Source organism: Equus quagga, chromosome 17, assembly GCF_021613505.1.
Source record: "Equus quagga isolate Etosha38 chromosome 17, UCLA_HA_Equagga_1.0, whole genome shotgun sequence".
NCBI lineage: Eukaryota > Metazoa > Chordata > Mammalia > Perissodactyla > Equidae > Equus > Equus quagga.
The window spans coordinates 39,795,128-39,817,260 of record NC_060283.1 but is presented as its reverse complement, the minus strand read 5'-3'; the positions used below and the strand labels follow the sequence as shown (position 1 = coordinate 39,817,260).

At 44.3% G+C, this 22,133-nt stretch overlaps 1 protein-coding gene across 4 annotated transcripts in view; it reads left to right on the top strand.

Annotated features, from left to right (window-relative positions):
• DIS3L2 (DIS3 like 3'-5' exoribonuclease 2) overlaps positions 1-22,133 on the top strand; it is a 359,659-nt gene that overhangs the window by 255,551 nt on the left and 81,975 nt on the right. For all 4 annotated transcript variants that reach the window (XM_046644635.1, XM_046644634.1, XM_046644636.1 and 1 more), the window contains one exon: positions 11,266-11,499. In XM_046644635.1, coding sequence (XP_046500591.1) covers positions 11,266-11,499 — 234 coding nt within the window. The remainder of the gene's footprint in view (positions 1-11,265; positions 11,500-22,133) is intronic.

The following is a 22,133-nucleotide window of genomic DNA, read 5'->3' as shown; positions in this document are numbered from 1 at the left end:
ATTCACTAGATTTTTTGAAACATCCAAGAAAATCTTGGTCTTATATGCTTTCATTAAACCAGTGACCAGATTTTTAGATTAGTAAACTCTAAAGGATCCATTTTTGATGTATTTCTCACATATTGGTTGTGAGAATATTGTTCTCTGATCTAGAAATTTGTGATTATATATTGTCATAAGGAAAAACAAACCTAAATAAATCTTATGCTTTATAAGATTCAACTCTGGTACCGTGAAATCTACTTTGACCGTGTCAGTCCAGTGACCTCATTATCTCCTGAACATCTCTGTCATTTCTGTCTCACTTAGTGCTAAGGTCCTGCAAAACAGAGACCACGTCTCTGTGCCCCACTTCAGAGGCATCTTGATTTGGTCTTACACTTTAAAGAAAGTCACAGCAATGAATCTGACTTGATAACTAAGTCCTTAGGCCTTAGAACTATAAAATCTCAGGGTCAGTGGTCAGAATAATAAAGGAAGGGTCTCATAGTTAGAGTAGCTGTCCACAGCTTAGATCTCCCACACACCCCTACCATGTGCTGTCTTACTCAGTTAGAATGCAAGAGAGTGCTCCAGAAGTTGCCCATTTCAACCTCAGTCAATGGCAGTCTCATTTCAGCCATTTATGCAGGCCAAAACCATGAGGTCATTATTGACTTTGGTCTTTCTCTTACCCCTCACATCCAGTCCACCAGTAAATCACCTCAGCTTTGCCTTCTCACTGCCTTCAGAATCTATCCCCTTTCTTACCACTGCCTGCACTGTCAACTGGGTCCAAACTACCCTCCGCCCCCCACTGAACTACAGTGGCCTCCTAAGGGTTATGCTAGCTTCTGTACCACCCCCTCTTCATCTTCTCTCTACACAGCAGTCAGAGTGAGCCTTCTAAATCAGAAGTTAGGTCTTATCTTCCTCCTTTATTTATTTATTTATTTATTTTTGGTAAGGAAGATTGGCCCTGAGCCAATATCTGTTGCCAATCTTCCTCTTTTTGCTTGAGGAAGATTGTCCCTGAACTAACATCTGTGCCAGTCTTCCTCTGTTTTGTATATGGGACACAGCATGGCTTGATGAGCGCTGTGTAGGTCCATGCCCAGGATCCAAACCCGTGAACCCTGGGCCACTTAAGCAGAGTGTGCAAACTTAACCACTACACCACCAGGACAGCTCCATCTCTCCTTTTTTAAAACTCTTCAGTTTCTCATTAGAATGAAATCTAAAAAAGTGTTTACAATGGGGCTTTTTTCCTGCTCTTTTTTCCCTATCTTCTCTGCTAGAAATACATGGACTACAGAGTCTCTTCTCATTTCCCAGAGCATCTTTGCTCACATGGGAAAAGCTGGCTTTTACTGTGTAACTGAGCTTTCCACTACGTAGCAGCTCCCCAGCCCGAATTCCATGACCTGACTTCAGTTGAAGTCAAACTTCCCTATCCGCCGTCTAAGGACATCTGTCAAGTGTCTGCCCGTTCCTTGTAGCTTACCTTGTAGGATAATCTTTCCAGTCCCTGCCTAACACACCCCATTTTGAACATTGGACATTGTAGAACTGTGGTATGTACCAGTTCAGCCTGTCTTTCTTCAGCTGGACCTTCAGTGCTACTTAGAAATCCTTTTTATTTATTGTTAATGTAGCTGTTTCAAACCTTTATTCTTGGCTCCAGCCTTCACCTTTGCCTTGCATTCCTCTTTCCTTCAAGATCCACTGTTCCCCAGGTGAAACTCAGTTCTCCTCCTTGGAAACCAGAGAGACCAGCCAGCTTGACCTGCTGAAGTCCCCTCTTCAGAGAGTCAAAATTCCTCTCTGCCCTTCCTCGTCCTTTTCTCTCTCTCTACGCAGTAAAACGTGCTTCTGTTCCAACCTGAATTTGAGCCCTCTGTTCTCTAGCTCTTTTAAAGGCATCAGCATCCTCTGAGCCACTCAGACTCAGTCTCTAGTCTGCTTCACATCTGCTACATCCGAGCAGTTCAAAGTGCTAACAGTCTACCTTTGCAAAGTGTCTCTGATCAATCCTCTTTTCTGTTACCACAGTCACAGCCCCCGCTCAAATCCTTGCCATCCTTCCTTAGGATGGTTGGGGGAGACTGTTCACGGACTCTTCATTCTATTTCCCCACTGCTGTTAGATGACTTTCTAGAAGCTGAATCTGGTTCTATTGCACTGTTGCTCAACATCCTCTTACAGCATGACAGTGAGCTATGATTATCCACAAAAGTCCAATCTCCAGAGCATGACATGCGAAGACCTTCAGCAACTCCTCCCCAACTACATGACCATCCACAACCCATCCTCCAGTCTCCTCAGCCTCTGAAGGGTTTGTTGGGCCTAGTATGGAATTGCCACACTTCTGAGTCTTTGCATATGCTTTTCCCTCTTCCTAGAATCTCCTTCCCCTCATCTCTACCAGTATGAATCCTACTTAGCCTTCGAGATCCAGCTGAAATGTCACTTCTTCCATGAAACTGTTGTTAGTCCTTCATTTACTCACTTAGTAAATATTCACTATGTATTTGATCTGTTCAAACACTATACAAAGTATTGAAGATACAGGAATTAAATATGCAGCGAAATAGAAGCAGTAGTTATCTCCTGATGGTGGATTTATAGGAGATGTTTCTTCTTCTCCTTTTCCCACCTGTATTTTAAATTTTCTGTGATGAATGCATATTACCATTGTAGTAAAAGGAAAGTAAGAATTATTTTGAGACTTTTCTCCCTGTTTTTTTAACATGAAAAAACAAAAAATAAAAAACGTTTTTTTAATATAAAGATGAGAGATGTTGAAGTATGTTTGTAGGCTGTGTGGGAAGGCGAATGGAAAAGGAGATGTGTAAGATGAGGAAAGAAGGAACAGGTTTTTGGAGCTAGGTCATGAAGGAAGTGGGAGGCTCAGGACCCAAACCTCAGAGGAGGGATTAGCTCCCAATAGGAGGCCGAGGACCACCTGAGAAGATGCTCAGACGGGAGAACCCCCAACATCCCTGTCAGAATCCATTTCCCGTCTTTCCTCCCCTGTAGCATCTGTCAACTGCACGTTAGAGCCATTTGTGCACAGATCTGTTGTCCTACTAGTTTTAATATCCTTGTAAGCAGAGCCCATTCTTAATTATTTTAATCTCTCCCCACCACCACAGCACAGTGCCATGTACCCCCAAAATGCTCAAAAATGATTTCATAAAGTGAATTGCATATCTGTTTTCACAGCTCGTTCTTCATTTAATCTGGTTAATTAGAATGATGCTCCCCTTGGTAAGGCATTTTTGTCTGCAGCAGCCTTCTCAGCACTCCTGGGCCGTATCCTGGCTGTCGAGGAGGGACTAACACAGCCCACGCCGGGAAAGGTGTGCTGCTGCTTCCCGACCCCTCCTCGGACTTTTACCCCAACTGCTTTTCCATGACCACCCTGCTGCTGCCACCCATAGAAATCTCTGGAACTTGAAAAATAAAATGATGTGCTCTTCTGGGGTCAACATAGGTGTCTGAGACTCATGCATAGTATCGTGTAACTTGGGGCTTCAGTTAATGATAAAGAAATGCAGCGTTGTGTTTCGTGTTTCATCCTTGGACAGTGCAGTGGGAATCTTGCCCAAGCAGCTCCCAGTGAGAGACAATAGCTTCAAAGACTGATTCTGAGAATAATAGAAAAGTTCCTAGAATATCTAACTTTAGTCCTTAGCAGAGCTGGGGCAGAATTGTTCTATTTCAGGCCTGTAAAGACAGCCTAGGACCAGAGAAGCCTTTGGCAGAACTCTGCTGTCTTCTCCATCCCTTGTGTCCCCGTTTGCTAATGAAGGGACCAAGCAATTAGAGGCTTACCTAAGGTCGCTTCAAGGTAACAGCAGACTAAATCGTGAGCACAAATTTTGCTGTGTATCCTTGGTATTAAAATAAGAATTCAAAGTAAAATATTGTCAAGAAATAAAAAACGAAACTGAAAGAGACATTTATCATTAATGACTGTCATGGAGAGCTAAAAGTCATTTTTAATCAGCTTTTCTCCTGTATTTTGATGTTCCTAATAGTGAATTTGATTTAAATCTAGGAACTTGGGCCCTGAGGTTAGTAAACAATATAACAGGTCATTGTGCTAGGTGTCTTTAAAAGAAGGATGGACCTCTGTTTTTGAGAGATTGCTTAAGGTTGGTCTTGTTGAAAGGCTGGGGCTGAATTAACCTTACTTCTTTAGAATCTATGCTTCTGTGCTTCCTGGGTCTGTGTGAACCCAGTCCTTGGAAGGCTTTCACCATGGCTCTCCTAACCCTTCCTCCCTCTCCCTCACCTCCAACTTCCTTCCCACAGCCTGTGGGCCTCCCAGTATGCCACCTTTAAAGATTCCTCCTGCCCTCCCCATCCCCACGCAACTGTCTGCCATTAAAGGGAACACTCCAAGGACTGCTCAGGCTTGGCACCCTCATCCTCTGTCGTAGGAATGGAATTTTTGTCTCCTAATGACTTCTGGGCCTTCAGGTTCTTCTCACCATCCTGCCATTTCCTAGATTTGCAAGGCAAACACTTGAGGAAGTTTCCTGGTTTCCTTCCTCTTAGGCTTAGAAGTTTAGACAGCTGTCTTCAGGTCAAGATGGGAAGGGGCCCATTACAGGCTGGGGGTCAGCCAGGCTGATGGCAGGTGACCTGAGATACTAGAAGAGAGTACAGTTTACTCAGTTAGGATTGTTTTCTGTACAAATAAATCTTCCAGGAAATTTTAGCACACAAACTGCCTTATAAACTAAAACAGGCTGGCAAACACGTGGTCCCTGGCTGCCCATGCTCCCTCCTCAGCGCCCTTGGCAGAGGTCTCTGGTGGGCCCAGTGCAGCCTCACAGCCTCTCCACGCAATAGGAGAGGACACAGCTAGGTCTAAATGAAGTGTGTTGCTGACGGTGCTTCCATCTTGTTATTTACTCTTTAATCCTACCGTGGTCTTCCCTGTTGTTCTTTAAGAAGTGGCCTGTGGCTCACTCACTTAGTCACAGTGGCCCTGGTACAAGGAGTGAGCCTAGCGGAGGAGACCCCTGCTCGCTCCTCAGCCAGCTGCCACCCCACTGCCTCTGCCCCCTGCAGTCACTAGCACCTTCCTGTCACAGACATGTGGTCATCTGCCTCTCTGAGCTGTCTTGGAGCCCCTCCTCCTCTGCCCAGTTCCTTTTCAGACACGTTCTTCTTGGCACGTTTGACTTCTCTCACCACTGTCTCCCTCCCCCAGGGTGATTGCCTGGTGTTCATAGCTGTGCAGTGGCAGAAGTCTGCCCCACCCCACCCCTGGCCACCCCAGACAGCTTGGTTTTATTCCAACCAGGAAAATGTTTCTTTCTTCCTGATATGTTTTTTATTTAACTGTATATTTTACATACAGAATCCCAGAGCTGTTCAGAAATGACATTACATCTAATTACTTAAAATTACAAATTAACCCCATTAGCAGTTTTGAGAACTAGAGATTTCTTAGTAAGCCACTGATATTTCTTAGAAGATAAATTTTAAAATACATTTGAATGGCAGTGAACAGTTTTCAAAGAATGTGGCGGTTTCCTCACAACTTTGTATCTATAAAGTATGGAAAGTTGGTATATTTTGGGGCATACTTGTTTTCTTTATTTCACCGTCTATCTCTGTCTGTTTTGTGTGACTTTTCACAAATCCCCAGCCTATTTTCTCAACTGTAAAATGGGCTGAATAATGCACTCCTCCCAGATGTGTTAAAGAGATTTTAAAACGTAGTAGGTGTGGGAGCGCTCTGCTGCAGTGTCATGCTGTTTCCTGTCTTACCTGGTACAGGAAAGTAGGTCTTGACCTATACATTATTTGCTCTTCTCCAACCAGGTTTTCCCAGCCATATGCCTTCAGTCGTTGTTGGCTTGGTATTTAATCTGACGTTCTAGTAGTGTCCTAGAGTGTCTGCAGAAAACTTGCTGTCTGCAGAAAGGAAGTGACCCAAATCCTGTGATTAAGCAAAGGAAGGAGAAAAGACACGATCTCCTTTCTGAAGGGTTTTGTTTATGAAGCTTCCCGTGGCTTTTTTACTTTTTCCATGAAAAACTCTTTGTCCTTTTGTCTTCTGCCACTGGCCCTGGTTTTGGATGGGGCGTTGATGTGAATATAGTTTCCAAATTGGAAATTAATGAGGTGTTCCATCCAGAGAGGCCTTCCTCCCATACTGTAAGGCATGCTGCCCCTGGACCTCCCCCCGCCCTTGAGTCTTTGCTTTCCTGCTGCCCTTCTCTGTGTAAGGCTGCAGTGGACATCCTTGCTTCCCTGCTCCCTCACAAGATGGTTTCAAGCCTGTTTTCCTGGCCTAAGAATTTTCTTAGTCTGTGTGTCAGGAACGATTCCCAGAAACACTGGATTGTGTTAAAGCAGGATAGGTTCTGCTGCCTGAGGCCACTGTCACTGGGCCAGGAGGTTCTTGATGGCTCTTCAGAGCTGCCACTTCAGCCCTTTGTATCTCCAAAAAGAATGTTGGTACAGATTTTCTGATGCAGGCATTAAGGGGAGGGGGAGCTCAAGTAAGGTGAAAAAGCTATAACAAACTTCTCGTCAGCGCTGTTGGCTCAGATGTGGTGGTGCTCATGTGTACTGTTAAGCAGGGCATCTGTCATTCACTGAGAAGGAAACAAACTTAAGGAGCAGAGGTGCCCATTAAGAAAAAAGTGGCTTGTTCTTCTTCGGTGGCCCGGGGTTCACTGGTTCGGATCCCGGGTACAGACATGGCACCACTTGGCAAGCCATGCTATGGTAGGTGTCCCACATATAAAGTAGGGGAAGATGGGCACAGATGTTAGCTCAGGGCCGGTCTTCCTCAGCAAAAAGAGGAAGATTGGCAGCTGATGTTGGCTCAGGGCTAATCTTCCTCAAAAAAAAAAAATGTGGTTTAGGGAAGATGTTCAACATCATTAACTATCACGGAAATGCAAAGCAAAACTACAATGAGATATCACCTCACACCCATCAGAATGGCTACAATTAACAACACAGGAAATAACAAGTGTTGGAGAGGATGTGAAGAAAAGGGGACCCTCATACACTGCTGATGGGAGTGCAAACTGGTGCAGCCACTATGGAAAACAGTATGGAGCTTCCTCAAAAAATTAAGAATAGAACTACCATACGATCCAGCTATTCCACTGCTGGGTGTTTATCCAAAGAACACAAATGCATAAAGACATATGCACCCCTATGTTCGTCGCAGCATTATTCGCAATAGCCAAGACTTGGAAGCAGCTTAGGTGCCCATCAAGGGACGAATGGATAAAGAAGATGTGGTATATATACACAATGGAATATTACTCAGTCATAAGAAACGATGAAATCCAGCCATTTGTGACAACATGGATGGACCTTGAGAGTATTATGCTAAGCGAAATAAGTTAGAGGGAGAAAGTCAAATACTGTATGATCTCACTCGTAAGTAGAAGATAAAAACAACAACAAACAATCACATAGAGACAAAGATTGGATTGGTGGTTACCAGAGGGGAAGCGAGGAGGAAGGAGGGCGAAAGGAGTGATTAGGTACACGTGTGTGGTGATGGATGGTAATTGGTCTTTGGGTCGTGAACATGATGTAATCTACACAGAAATCAAAATATAATGATGTACACCTGAGATTTATATAATGTTATAAACCAATGTTGCCACAATAAAAAATAATTTTTTTTTAAATGGCTCAAACTGAGATAGTGCAGACAATGTGTGTGGTTAGTGAGCTGTGATACAGAGTGGTAGATTTCTTATTTTGCCAAGTTATAGGTAATAAATTTTAAGAACTCTTCAGGATTAAAAGTAGCCCCTGGTACAATCAGAGGGTTCAGAGGGAGCAGCAAAGCTCTGTTTAGAGCCAGGATACATGGGCTTGGAGGTGGCAAGGTGTCTAGGAACCTCGTGAAACTTACTGCAAAATTTTGTGCATAAATATTTCTGGGGAGATGGCCTGAAGCTTTCATTAGATTGTTAAAGCAGTCTTGACCCACCAGTTCACGTGAAAATTGATGCCCAGTCAAGGTGGTACAGTCTCCTTGTGTGAGGTGGTTACCCTGTGTAAGTGTGTAGTGGTCTCCTGTGTCCTCCAGAAGAAAGAGACACAGACCCCAGGAAACCAGATATCCTACGACCTCGTTGCCTGAGGGAACTTACGAGACTACTTGTAAAGTGTCTGCAAGAGGGGAGTGGAATAGAATGGAAAGGAAAGTTTCCCCAAGCATGCTAAAGATAGACTGTCAAACAAAATGTGGACACACAGAAGGAGGAGGATTGACTGGGTTTGGAATGAAATGGAGAAAAGGAAACAAGCTAAGTCTCCAGGGGGAAACTTTGTGACCACAAGAATGAGTAGGTCGTGGCCCTGTCATTCTAGAGGAGGTTGGAGCAACTCCATTAGTGGGAAGTTTTCAGGAAATGTGGATGTGATAGAAGGACAAAGACGGGCTGACCTTGAACAGGGCTCTTCTGGAGACCTGCACACACCACTTCCCACGGGACTGTTGGACAATACCTGGAGCTGGCTCTACAGTTTCTCCTGCATTCGGCACACACAAACAGACACCACCTGAGAGCCAAATTCAGGACCCGCTTGCCACAGCAGAAGAGTCATGAGCAAGATATTTGATTCACTTGCGTTTTTGGATAGGAATGGTTCTTGAAATAATCCAAAAAGTATAGTTTGAGGATTTTTTTTTTAAGACAATTAAAGTCTGATATTACAGATCCAAGACACTTTATAATAAGACTCTTTGCACTGAATCAAAGAGAAATGTAAGTGGTTGCTACCATTCATTCTCCTTCTGTGCTTCATAGCTGCCATCTTAAGGGTATTGGTTCTTCCTTCAAGGGAAGGTGAGTGTATCAGAGGGGCCTCTAGGCTCCCAGGGTAGAAGCTGTTTTCCATAGAGGCTTTGCAACATGGACAGCTTCTCTGCACTGGGCTCTCTCCTTTCCCCACTGGAAACACCTATGGATCCTTCAGATGGCCTTCTTTCGGGAAGCATTGTCTCTGAGCTTGGGGTTTGAATGGTTTGGCTGCTGAAAAGGAAGGCAGGAGGAATGTTTGCCAGCCCAGGCTGAAAGGTTCTGCTACTGACTGGAGCTCCCTCCCTTCTCCCGAGCCCACTCTGTGGCTCAGCACATCTGGCTTTTCCATGCTCATGAATCTTATTTCCCACAGCATTGATCTCAGAGCATTTCCACTTTCTTTATGCCCTGAAGCCTCCCCCAGACTCCTCCCCGTTCTTTTTCTTACACTTGACTCTATAGACTGGGGCTATCTGATATGAGCACTTTCAATTTCCCTCTTCTTCCCTTCAAGATCACCTCCCTTGCCTCTTGCCTCCCCTTCCTTCCTGCCTCCTCTCCAAGCCCCTCTTCCTCTCATGGATGGGTGACCTCTACTTGGCCTGAGAGCCTTTCGTTCTCTTGTATCTTCAATCTTCCTTTTTACTTGCTTCTTCCCTTCACCCTGCGAACACAGCACAATCCTCTGTCCTGCCATCCTTCTGGAAGCAGACATCCACACTCATTGCATTGCCTCCACTGCTAGCCATCCACCTATCCTGAACCCAAAGCTCCCCAAACTTTTTCACATCATGACACGCAGAGAAGATGTTGCTATTTGAATGGCACATGGGGTGTGCACGCCAGGCTGATGGAAGGCAGAGCTCTGGCTGCCCTCCTGGTGAGAGGAACCACTATGGTGTGGCAGCATCTCGTAATCTATTCACAGCACAAGCCTGAAAGCTTTGCAGTTTGACTCTGTACCGCCCCCCCCCCTCATATTTTTCCCCCTAAAACAGGCTTGCTAAAGATCACCAATAAGCAAATGCTAAAAGCGAAGACTTTTTCTTTGTTTTCATCCTCCTTGAGTCCAAGTGGTATCTGACATATGCTAGAGGTTAAAAGCTCGGACTCTGGGGCGCAACTGCCTGGGTTCAGTTCCTGGTTTTGCCATTCTCTAGCGGTATGACCCCGGGCACATTACTTAGTGTGGCTGTGCCTTAGTTTCCTCGTTTGCAGAATGAGGATAATAAAACACTTACCTCATAGGGTTGCCATGTGAATTAAATAGTTGTTGTGTGTATAGTATGGAAAGTGTATATATGGTGCCTGTCTACGTGCTACGTGTCTGTTGTTGCTTTTGAGTACCTCTTTCTTAAAGCCTTTTTCTCCTGCTTTTCCTAACAGTGGATGCTTCTGATTTTTCTCCTATCTCTTTGAGCTCTCTTGTTTTTCATCTCCAGCTTCTCTTTTTGCTCCCTAAAATGGGGGAGGTGGTTGAGAATGCAGCTTCAACTCTTTTCCTTGGACTTTCCAGTTGATGATGCCTGCTCCCCTCCTCCAGACTAGTCATCTCCCCGCGCCCCAGGCCCACACCCCGACTGCCTGCTACATGCCCACATCTGGATCTCCTCCTCGCATCTCAGACTCAGGAGTCCCCAAGATATTTTGTTTGTTTTATTTTTGTTTTAAAAGTAATAAATGCTCATCATAGAAAATACAGACAAATTGAAAGGATAAAATACAGATCAACAGTCATTCTACCACTCAGCAAGCACTACCGCTAAACTTGGGTGTATCTGCTTTGAGCCCAGTGGGTCTTATCCTGGACCGAGTTTCCCCCAGGGGAAGTTTGGCAGTGTGTGGACACATTTGTGGTTGTCAGCTCCAAGGGTTGAGGGGAGGTGCTGCTGGCATTTAGTAGGTAGAATTCAAGGATACTGATAAATAAAGATTTTACAATGCACAGGACAGCCCCCCGTCCAACAACAAAGAATTAGTCCAATAGTGCTGAGCTTGAGAAGCCCTCTTCTGGACCTTTATTTCTACATAAATGCCCCAAATAGAGTAAGTTGGAGGTGGTTTTCTCTTTCTGCCTCCATCCTGCTTCTCCACCTGTGTTCTCTGTTTCTGGCAATGGCCCCCCACTTCTCCCTCATCCCACATCTGATCCATTACCAAGCCCACAGATTCCCCATCTGTCATCATTCATTGATGAAAAAGCCTCCAGCAGGTCCTTCACTTCAAGTCTCCTTCTTGGCCTTGCCTGTGCCACCGCATGCATGGAGGCCTTCCCTCGGCCTCCACTGCCTGTTAAGTCTAAGCTCCCTGAGGGCAGTAGCTTCTGCATCTGATTGGTCTGTATGCCTAGCCAGAACCTAACACCATTCTGAGTGCAAAGTCAGTGCTCAGTAAATCCCTGTAGAATGTGTATGCATAAATGGTTGCATGAAAGGAAAACTTGAGAAAAATTCTCCTCACAACCTGTTCATCTCTGCAGATCCTTGATGAATGGTTTGGCCGGACTATCATCCGCTCCTGCACCAAACTGAGCTATGAACATGCACAGAGCATGATTGAAAGCCCTACTAAGAAAATCCCTGAGAAGGAGCTGCCCCCCATCTCCCCGGAGCACACCAGTGAGGAGGTACACCGGGCTGTCTTGAATCTCCACGGAATTGCAAAGGAGCTACGCAAGCAGCGGTTTGTGGATGGCGCCCTGCGTTTGGATCAGGTCAGTCACCCTTTTTTTCAATGCAACCAACAGATTGGACTTGTGCCTGAACCCAGTATGCATGAGATTTAGCATGACAGTCTTGGGCCCTTCCCTCCTGCTTTCCACAATCGCTGCACTAAAACAGTGTTCTCTGAGGCAGGCGGGAGCTAACTCCCACCCAGCCTCCCGAATTCCACAGGCTCACGAGGCCTAATGACGTGAGTCAGGGCAAAAGGGTGGTGTCTCTGTGGGCGACTCTGTGACCAAAACTCCTAGCTGGTCTTCCCTGGTAAGGCTGTGTCCAGTATTTGATCCTCACCTCAGTTTCTACCTCAAATCCCTCTTAATGGAGGCAGGAACAGGAAACGTGGAAGTTTAGAAGGCATTTAATCAGTATCTGATTGTGAGGCTTAAAAAAAAAGTGCTTCTTAATCGCTGTCTTCCAGAAAGAGTTACGTGTTTACAAATTCTAGATTACTATCTGAAGAAGCAGAGAACTGAGGAGTCTGAAGAACGTTGGCTATTGGAGAAAATGATGACCTGGAATGGTAGAGACTACTCGAGGCCCTGCCAGGCCTTCTGGGACTCAGACAGCTGTCACTCAAACCCAGTCGAATTACCATGTCTGACAGTTGGTAACTCTTAAGATCCAGGAATTATTTCCTCATTACTTGTCAGGACATTATAGAGTAGAGCCTGTGTTCTGTATCGTGCAATTTTTTTCTTCTCATTTATGCTTCTTACGCAAACCCCAGAGAACTGGCTTTCCCTGGTCACTGTGTGCTATGGGAAACCTCTGGGTGTTTGAAAAATGAGTTGGGCCACAGGACTGGCTGAGGGAGCTGTTTATCAGACCATTGGCAGAGCATAGCCTCACAGAGAATTCTTTCTCTGAACCTTTGAGCCTGGAGAGATCTCAAAAGTCTTGTTTTAAAACTTTCTACTCGAAGATTTCGTTTCATCCCACCTTTTGTGATATACTTAACACAAATGCTTCTCAGCGGACATTGTAAATGGTTACTGCCCTGGGCCTAGGAATAAGTTAACAGCTCTTGGGATGAGTGGATAATCTGTTCTGCCTGTGCTTGTGGGAGTCAAGGTGTCTTCTGGAGCTCTTGTGCTCCTCCTTCCCTTGCCTGGGCTCAGGCAGCCTGAGCAGTCTGCTCAAGAATGCTGATAAGGAGACAGTAGGCAGAGTGGCTGCTGAAGAAGACAGCAAAGCCAGTGGAAGAGGACCAAAGGCATAGGAGATGACAGAATATCTCTTTCCTTCCTTGAGTGAAGTCCTTTGGGGGGGTGTGAACATGCTGTCATTGTCACTCACCAGTGGCTGCCTGGTTGTCAAATCCAAGGATGCTTTTTAGTTCTTGCTTCCTAGTCTTCTGTCCTGCATTTGACCCTTTGTAGCTTCACCTCTTGCTTCTCTGCTTCCCTTCGTACATCTTCAGTGATGTCCTGCTGGTCCCTTTACAGAAGCCTCTTCCTCTGCTCACCCCTTTAGGATTGGCATTCCCTGGGGGTCTACCCCACCCTCTTTTTTTTTCCTCCATCCACACTCCCTTCCTGAATGAATTCCTCTACTCACAGGATTTTAACTACCAACTGGATGCTGATGATGCCACAATCTGTCTCTCTAGCCCTGCCCTCCTTCCCAGGCTCCAGACAAGCCTCTCCACCTGCCTTCTTGAACTCGTCGCCTGGATGCCCCATGATCATCTCAGCCAGTGCTCATCATTCCTTCTGCAGGACACAGTGGTCAGTGCCCATGGCATGTTACACACACTGGCTAGTGCTCCTTTCTACCTCTGTTCCCACCAGGGGAATTGTGTGTATCAGGGTCAACCCTATGTATTCCCAAACCTGGTTATGCCACTTGTACATGTTGTTTTATCATTATGCAGTTTTACTGAATATTAGGTAAACTGATCAAATAAGAGCATAAAACAGACAGCTATTGTTTCTGTGAAAAATAAGTTAAATTGTTTGGAAAGACTTGATGGGGATGAATCTTCAAAAATTCTGCTATCTGGTTGTGACAACTATAGAAGAGTAGGGAAAAAATCATAAAATTCAGGGAGAATTCTATACCCAGATTGCTTTACAATGTCTAAGTTCTCACTCTCTTTTAAAGAAACAAAAACTAAATTATAGTTAATGAATTATGAGTGTAGTTTATTCAGAAAAAAATAGAAATCCAATTAACATATTCTTTTTTAAAAGATTTACATTTTTTAAAAAAACAGTGAATGGATGTACATTTATATAAATTGAATTAAAACAAATGTTTAGTTATATATCTGTCTCTTCTGTATGATTCTTCTCTTTAGCTAGCTTCTTCGAATAACTAACCATCGCTTCAAGCACATCAAATGAGAGGGTTTCTGTTATAACATTTTAGAGACCTTAGCCCATCAGATTGCTATAAAGTTCAATTGAATTAAATATGCGAAGCACTCTAGAAACTGTGAAAGACTTAGTGATCTCAGCTCACATGAGGAGGGGTATGGTAGTCAGGGTAGAAGAGTGATCACGGGTTATTGATGGATACTGATCTGTTGGCGTGTCGTAAAATCAGAATTCTATTGCTGAAAATAACCTGAGGTATCTAAATCTCCTTGGCCCTCTCAATTTATAAATTAGAATGCCGAAGCCCCAAAGAGTAAATGAGTTGCTTCTGTACAAGAAATAGCTCACACTTTGTTCTCTTTTCCTTAGTTTACACCGTGCTGACTTAAAAGAGAAAAGTTTTCCTCCTTCAAAGTGAGGAAAAAACCCTCAAAAGTCCTAAGTAGGTTCCAGTTAATTAAGGTTTGAAAATAATGGATTTGCATCCTTGGAGTTGATTCCTTGGGTGCCCCAGAAAACAAGTGTGTGGAGCACAGCTTTAGAAGGAGGAGCACATCCGTCTCCCACAGCAAGGGCCACTGGCAAGATCCTTTATAAATCAGCCGATGGCCCCATTCAGAAGTCATCGCGTTTGTTCTTCTGTGCGTACCGCCTGCATTTGCCCTCACAACAATCCATTTTTCCTTGGCGCTTTTGGTGTAGCTGCTAGAGTTGCTCTCTGATGCTTTGTTTGCCTCCATTCACTATGTCCACATTTTTGGTGGCAGTGCCCCAAAATATGTCCTTTTACACTAGCCTCAGGGAAGCTCTGTGAGAGGCCTCTCTGAAAGGGGATACCATCCATCACACAGTATGCCCTTGAGTGCAGAATAAATCTGCTAAACCAGAAGTTTCGTCTTTCCAAGAAATCAGTTTCCATGATGACCTTCAGAATGAGTGAGGTGGAGGACGCTAGTATGATGCCTATTTGTTGAGTGAAGGACCAGCTGGTTCGGAGATCACAGTGACGGCAGAAATACAGAGCAGTTTGACCACTGGGTGATTGCAGTCAACAGCTTAGACCAGAGCTGCCTCGCCTTTGGCTGAGACAGTGCATCCTCAGCCCTCAGGCTGGCTCCAGGCCCCTGGGGACTCCTGCTGGCAGTCCTGTCTGCTTACCCTAGTGTGCTATCAAGTACTAGCAAGTTCTGTATGTGCTGTGAAGTGAAACAGATTGGGAAGCACTGCATTCGAGGTCAGATTACCTGCTCCAAGTTTCTCTTTTACCTCGAGCTCGAACCTAGTTCTAAAGGGTTCTAGCTCAGCGAAATGATGCTCTTCTGTTTCACTGCCCAGAAAGCACGTGTAGGTGCCACATGTGTTATTTGTGCTTTTTGATTGGATGAGTTGAATGATATCCCTTCCAGATGGTTTCTTCCATCATCATGTTTTCTGCTGCCGTGTTAATTCTAGAATTTAACACAGATGCTTATTTTATTTTATTTATTATAATGTATGTCACTCCTATTTCTTAAAAGGAGACTCCTGTAAAGGAAGCCCAGACTTTTTTGTGTTTGTAGTAAAAGTAATCATAATGGCTTATAATCATTTGCAGATCTTGAGCTCTGGGGAAAGGGAAGTGTAAGAAGCCCTCACTCCTTGTTTTGGTTCTTGTTTTGTCACTCAGACCTCCTGACAGGCCTTGGGAGTGCGCAGAGCTCCCTGGCACTCCCGGGCTCAAAGCCAGCTCCCAGGCAGCCTCCCTTCTAGGGATGAAGAGGACACTGACTATGATATGACGACAGTGCCTCGCTCCTTTGGAGTTGTGTTTTAGCCATGGCTTTCAGAAAGGATAGGAAGGGAGAATAGTGGGGTGCTAAATAGAACCCCAAAACAAAACATGCTAGGGAATGTTGATTGTTTTCAGGAAAGTACACCTACACCTTTCTGGGACTTTCTCTCCAGCCCCACTTAGCTCAGTCAGGCGATAGCACTTAGAGAGAGGCCACTCTGTGAGGACTTCTGGAGAGACAAGCATGATGGCCTGCAGGAAACTGCCACTCCTGGGGTCCCCCCAAGGAGGTCAGGGGATGTGAATGGCTCCTACTGAGCCACTGACTTTCTGAATTTAAGAGAATGTTGTAGTGAAGAAAATTTGATATTTCCATCTTCTTAGGCAAATTCCTCCAAACTAGAGGAGCCTTTACTAAATTCTTATATGCACCTTATTTGAATCTCACCTGGCACAGTTTTCAAGCCCAAACTTCAGGCACTTTCTTTGAGTGGACTTGATTGTAAAGATAAACTTGTTAGTGGAAAGAATTTTTAAATACCTTGGGACACAAGTTGCTGTGAAATGCTATTATGGATGACATTGGCCTAGCCCAGCCTTTAAGTTAGGGGTCAGCAGACTTTCTGTAAAGGGCCAGACAGTAAATACTTTAGGCTTTGTGGGCCATATGGTCACTGTCTCAACCACTCAACTCTTCTGTTGTAGTAGTGTTAAACCACCCAGAGACAGACAAACGAATGTGGCTGTGTTCCAATGAGGCTAGAAAGATACTGAAATTTGAATTTCATAAAATTTTCATGTCACAAAATAGTATTCTTCCTTTGATTACTTTTCGATCATTTAAAAATGTAAAAACTATCCTTAGCTCTTAGGCCATACAAAAGCAGGTGGAGGGCCAGATTTGACCTGTGGTCCATAGTTTGCTACCCCCGCTTAAATGAACTTCAGCTCTATCCCAGTCAGCTTGTAGCAGCTTATCATTTCTGCACTGGGGAATCGGGCTGGGTAATAGAGAACAGTTGTGCTAAGTTAGCTCTCGGGATGGTTTCATGCAATTAAGTAAATTATTCCTTTGATTAGTTCCATGCTTAGCAGGTCCAACTGGAGCCTAGAAGCAGAGGAGTGAATCAGTTTAGCAGCAGTTCCCTTAACCCTACTCACAGTCAGGTAGCTTTAATTAGCCTGAGGCAAAAAGAGCAGTAGTTCTAATTTCCCACCTCTGCAAGCTTGGCAGCCTCTTCACAGTCAGCTCTCGTCCTGTGTACCCCGGCTCAAGCCCACTTGCGGAGATGCTGGCTCTGCCATCTTGTGGTGTGCACCGTAGTGGGGCTGCTCGTAGCAAAACACGGCTCTAAGGAAGCTGTGTAGGGTTTCTCCCCCTACCCCACCCCTGTTGCATACGTAGCAATATGTTTTGTTGAGTTGTGCATTTAAAAATTATAGTTAAGAATGTTTCTGTTCGTTCTCTCCAATGCAGTTGTTTTCAAGAAATGAGCATTCCAGCTCTCTGCTGTTTAATTTTTGTACAGTATGATATTTGGTGCAACGTAAGGACGGGCATAATCATCCTATCTGGCTCTTCCTTGGTCTTATTATTTGTGTCATCACTTGAGCACAGAGTGCTGACTAGGTGGTTGGATATGTCTGTAGAATTGGTCTCTGTTTTCTTAGTCACAGAGGCCTTCATTCAGCATGTCTTCAGAAAGCATTTATTGGGTACCTAGTATGTGCTAGGTGCTGGAAATGAGGGATGAAGGAGTAAGACTCAGTCCCAGTTCTTAAGTTTATAGTGTAGTGAAGGAGCCAGCAGACTACACAGAAAATTAGAAGTGCTGTGGCAGGGCTTTCCCAGAGTGCAGTGAAACTGTGTTGGAGAGGACTGGCTGGGCCTCAGGGGATCAGGGAAGATTTCCCAGCAGGGGCAGTGTGTACACTAGAGCTTTTTAAAGACTTGAGGGGTAGGGGCATGGTGGTTAAGTTTGCACACTCTGCTTCAGCAGCCTGGGGTTTGTGGGTTCAGATCCCAGGCTTGGACCTACACACCACTCATCAAGCCAAGCTGTGGTGGCATCCCACATACAAAACAGAGGAAGATTGGCACAGATGTTAGCTCAGGGACAGTCTTCCTCAAGCAAAAAGAGGAAGATTGGCAACAGATGTTAACTCAGGGCCAATCTTCCTCACCGAAAAAAAAAGGGGGTGGGTACTTGAGGGCCTAGCCAGGCTCCAAAGGCAAGGGAGGGCGTTTCAGACAAACTCCTGGTGCAGGCATGGAAGGGGCAAGAGATGGCAGATTAAGGCAACATCAGATTGTTCCAGGTTATGTGGCGTAGTGCAAAGGGAGTAGCTAGAGAAGGAGGCAGAGGCTAGGCCCTGAAGTCTGCAGGAATCAGCTAGGGGAGCCATGGAATGATTTCACATACAGAAAGACATAATCAGAACTATGTTTTAGAGAGAACTTACTGGCTCTGGTATGGAGACTAGACTAAAAGAGAACAAAATAAAGGAAGCTTATATTCCAAGAAAGAAATGACAAGGGCAGAGCTGAGGTAGAGACTGTGGGAAAGAGAAAATTACAGATGCAAAAAAGGAAGGAAAATTGGCAAGCTCTGACAAATGAACTGTCTTGCTTAGATGTAGAAGGGCAAGGGGCGGGTATTGAGGGAGAACGAGGAATCAGGTTTCAGGTTTAGATACCTGGGTTGATGCAGTAGCACGTACTGCCCAGGAAACACCATAGGATAGGAAAGTTGAGAAGAAAGATGATGACTTCCGTTTAGGGTCTGTTGAGTTTGAGGGGCCAGCTGGACACAGAATAGGTAGAGATGTGGAATAAGCATGTGGGCATAGAGGTCTGGAAGTCAGTTGGGCGGGCTCACCTGGCACTAACCATTTGAGAGCCAACAGCATCTCTGTGGTCCTTAAGCTGTATAGGAATGAGCTCTAGTGAGGAGGGCTCTAGAATGAGCAGCCACATGTTCCTAGATAGACAAGAGGGTGAGAAATACTTCCTCCTGCCCCAATTCTTAGTTAGGGCCCCCGATCCCCACTTTTTCCTTAGAAAGGAAGCTTTAAATCAGATTATAAAAGCAGAAGTATATTCTTATACTTACATAAAAGTATATAAATATATATAAATATATACTAATGTTAGCAAATTTAGAAAATACAGGAGTATAAAGAAGAAATCAAAATCACCTGTAATCCTATCACTGAGAAATAACCACTATTAATATTTTGGTTTATTATAATTCCTTATGAATTTCCCTCCTACCACTTCATGGCAGGAGGGAGGAGTGGTTACTATAACATACATATAATTTTTATATTTTCCTTTTTAATATTACATAATGAGTTTTTCCCCACATCATTCAACATTCTAAGACAGTATAATGTCTATGTAATATACCACATATGAATATGCTCTTAAACATTTAACCACATCCAGATTGTGGATATTTAGATTCTGATGTTTTGATACTATAAATAATAGTGCCATAGGTAGAGGTGCCATAGCCATCTGTGTTCATAAATCTTTACCCTGATCTCTCATTATTTCCTTAGGACAGTCCTGGAACTGTGATGGTAGAGTCAGAGAGATAGACATATTTAAGAACCTTGAAACATTGCCACATTCCCTTCCAGAAAGGTTGAACCAATTTATATTCTTTCTAGTAGCCTGTGGATAAGAGAACCTATGATGGAAATACCTGTCAGGAGTTTTCTGCCTACATGGTGGGTGTGTCTGTCTGTCTGTCTCTCTCCCTCTCTTTCTCTGTCTCTCAAAGTCGTGTCTAGGTCTCCTGAAATGTTGCAGTGTCTGTGGTCTTGGATTACTCCTTCATCTTTCATGTTGTTCAATGTGTTACACCATAGACACTTCCTATTTGCGTTAGCCATTATGAAACATACTCCTAAGGGTCCTAATGTTTAAAATGACTGAGAGAGGTGGTTGAAAGATCTTGATAAACTTTTGCTAACATTGAGACTGGAGAGTGATCTCCTGCCCCAAATTGAAGTCCTTTCTGCTCATTAGAATCAATAAAGAAACCCATTGTATTTGAAATGGTACTGAGGACTGTTGATCCTCGGAGAACATTTGTAACTTACTGGCCTTTTTTGTTGCTCTTACCTGCTGTGTAACATAGCCTTTAGGCATTGTGTGAGTTGGCCTGACATGAATAATTATAAGAAAATGCAATTGAATTAAGACCAAAGAGAACAGAGTCACTCTTTGTCACCTGTGCTACCATAGGAATTGCTATGCTTCCTTTAGGGAAGTGATAAACAGTACAGGAAGGCTTCTACTAGAAATTCAGGGCTTCTGTTTAAATGTCGACAGACAGTGCGTTACTTCGTCCATGAAAGTAGTTCTAGAATCAGTGAAGCTTAAAGAATATTTATTACCCTGTCAGATTTTCCCCCAGTTACTAGTTTCATAATAATCATATTAGCAGATTTTTCATTCAGATTTGTCTATCTCATTTACAGATAAGTCCACAGCCAAGAATCTGTGCTCTTTAGAGCCATTCAGCACCAGGTTATGTAGGATGGCCTCTGTGGAGGAGAGTGGAGCAGCTGGAGCCTCCTGCTTCGGGGAGAACGTGGGAGCCCAGGAATTCCCAGGCATAGGGTATTGAAATCTCTCCTTTGAGACAAAGAGGGATTGATTTAGTTATCACACTTTAGCTTCATATGGAATCAGGGAAAACAATCCAAATTTATGCATCCCAAGGCATGAACAGGAGACAGACCTGAAAACTTGACCTAGTTGTATATAGGTAACACTAATTACAGCCATTATGTGTGACTGTTAACATGCGCATAAAAACTAACATATATCGTTAAGTGTCAGAGTAACTTTGCTGAGCAGCTTGTTATTATAACCCTAAACTTTTCTTGTGTTCGCCCTTCCTTTAGGCATGACACATAGTCGTTTACTCATAGTTTTCAGAAATTAGAAGGAATATGGGTAGTATTATTCTGCAAGTTGTTAAAAATACAGACTCAGACGTGATCTCTCACCCTCAGTGGATAGATATTTCTTGACTTCATGTTGTGTTACAAATACTCTTCATAGTGCTCCTGTGAAGAAGCCTCAGGCAGTGGAAGACAAACTTTCTACCCTAAAGTTGCATGGTGAATTTGAGAAGAACTCTGTATATTCACAAGAAACTCCGGTAGGAGGAGTCTAGTCAGTTGACTCAACTGGGCATAGTCAGTTGACTCAGGCCTGAAGAGATACCAAACCCGATGGTTATTAGGTAGGTGGGCTTAGGGAAAGAAAGCTAGCTTGGGAAGTGAAGCCCTGAATCACCCAGTGATGAAAGTGGAGGACATGATCCGTGAAGGGGAGCTGAAAGGAGTCGAATGCCCACCCTTCAGGTGGATTCAGATTCAGGGCATGCATTCCATCATGCTGCCCTTCCTCTGAGTTCTGAACCCGCTGAGAAAGAGACATGCAAGTCTGACTGAGGTCAAAATATTCCATCTATTACCAATAAAGTTTGGATTAGAGAAGGCAGCTTGAGTGGGTTCAAGCGTTTGGAACAGCTCAGAAGTTAATATTATAAAAAGAATCTCTGATTGGAGTGATTGGAGGGAGCAGAAAGTAGCAAGGGATGGAGAGAGAAGTGTGCCCTCTACCAGACTGGGTACTGCAGGGATGGTCCTGGTGTGACTGTCGCTACTAGGGGCCCTCCAGTGCAGTGGCTGCTGGTGAGGACCAGTAGCTGATGCTTCTGCTTTTGGTCATAATGGCCAGTACAGATCCTCAACAGAACTCTGAAGACGGCTTTTTTATATAACTTTAGAAAGTAAACTTGGCTCCTACCCTACTTCTAGAAGCTTTTCACTTGCCTCCTGGTTCTTTCTTCTTGCCTGTATCCAGGCTCATTTGTTATAGAAGGGGAAAGCCCTGTCCCTGCTCCTATAAACCTTTCTTGGTTTCCCAGAACCGGAAGATTAAAATTCCAAATCCTGCTGCAGAGAAGCTTGCATTGGCCAGGCCATCCATTCCTCCCACTTTAGGCTCCCCGGCACTTAATCTCTACCTGTTTCCTGTCTTTTTTTTTTCATTATTATTTAATTTTTTATTTTTCCTTCTCCCCAAAGCCCCCCAGTACATAGTTGTGTATTTTTAGTTGTGGGTCCTTCTAGTTGTGGCATGTGGGATGCTGTCTCAGCATGGCCTGATGAGCGGTGCCATGTCTACACCCAGGATCCTAACCTGCGAAAACCTGGGCCTCTGAAGCAGAGCACGCGAACTTAACCACAAGGCCACAAGGCCACAAGGCCAGCCCCTACCTGTCACCTGTCTTGATTACACTGTCACATTGCCTTGTTTTCCATTTGCTTCCGAGTCTCCTTCGCTAAGACTGTGAGTTTCTTAAGGGTAAGGACAGTGGCTTGTTCATCTTTGTGTCTCCAGCCCCTGCACAGTGCTTGGTTTTAACCAGGTGTTCGAAGGTCTCTAAGTATCTCTGTGCATATTGGTCTTTTTAAAAAGATGATGATAGTTGTGATCTGGAGAGAA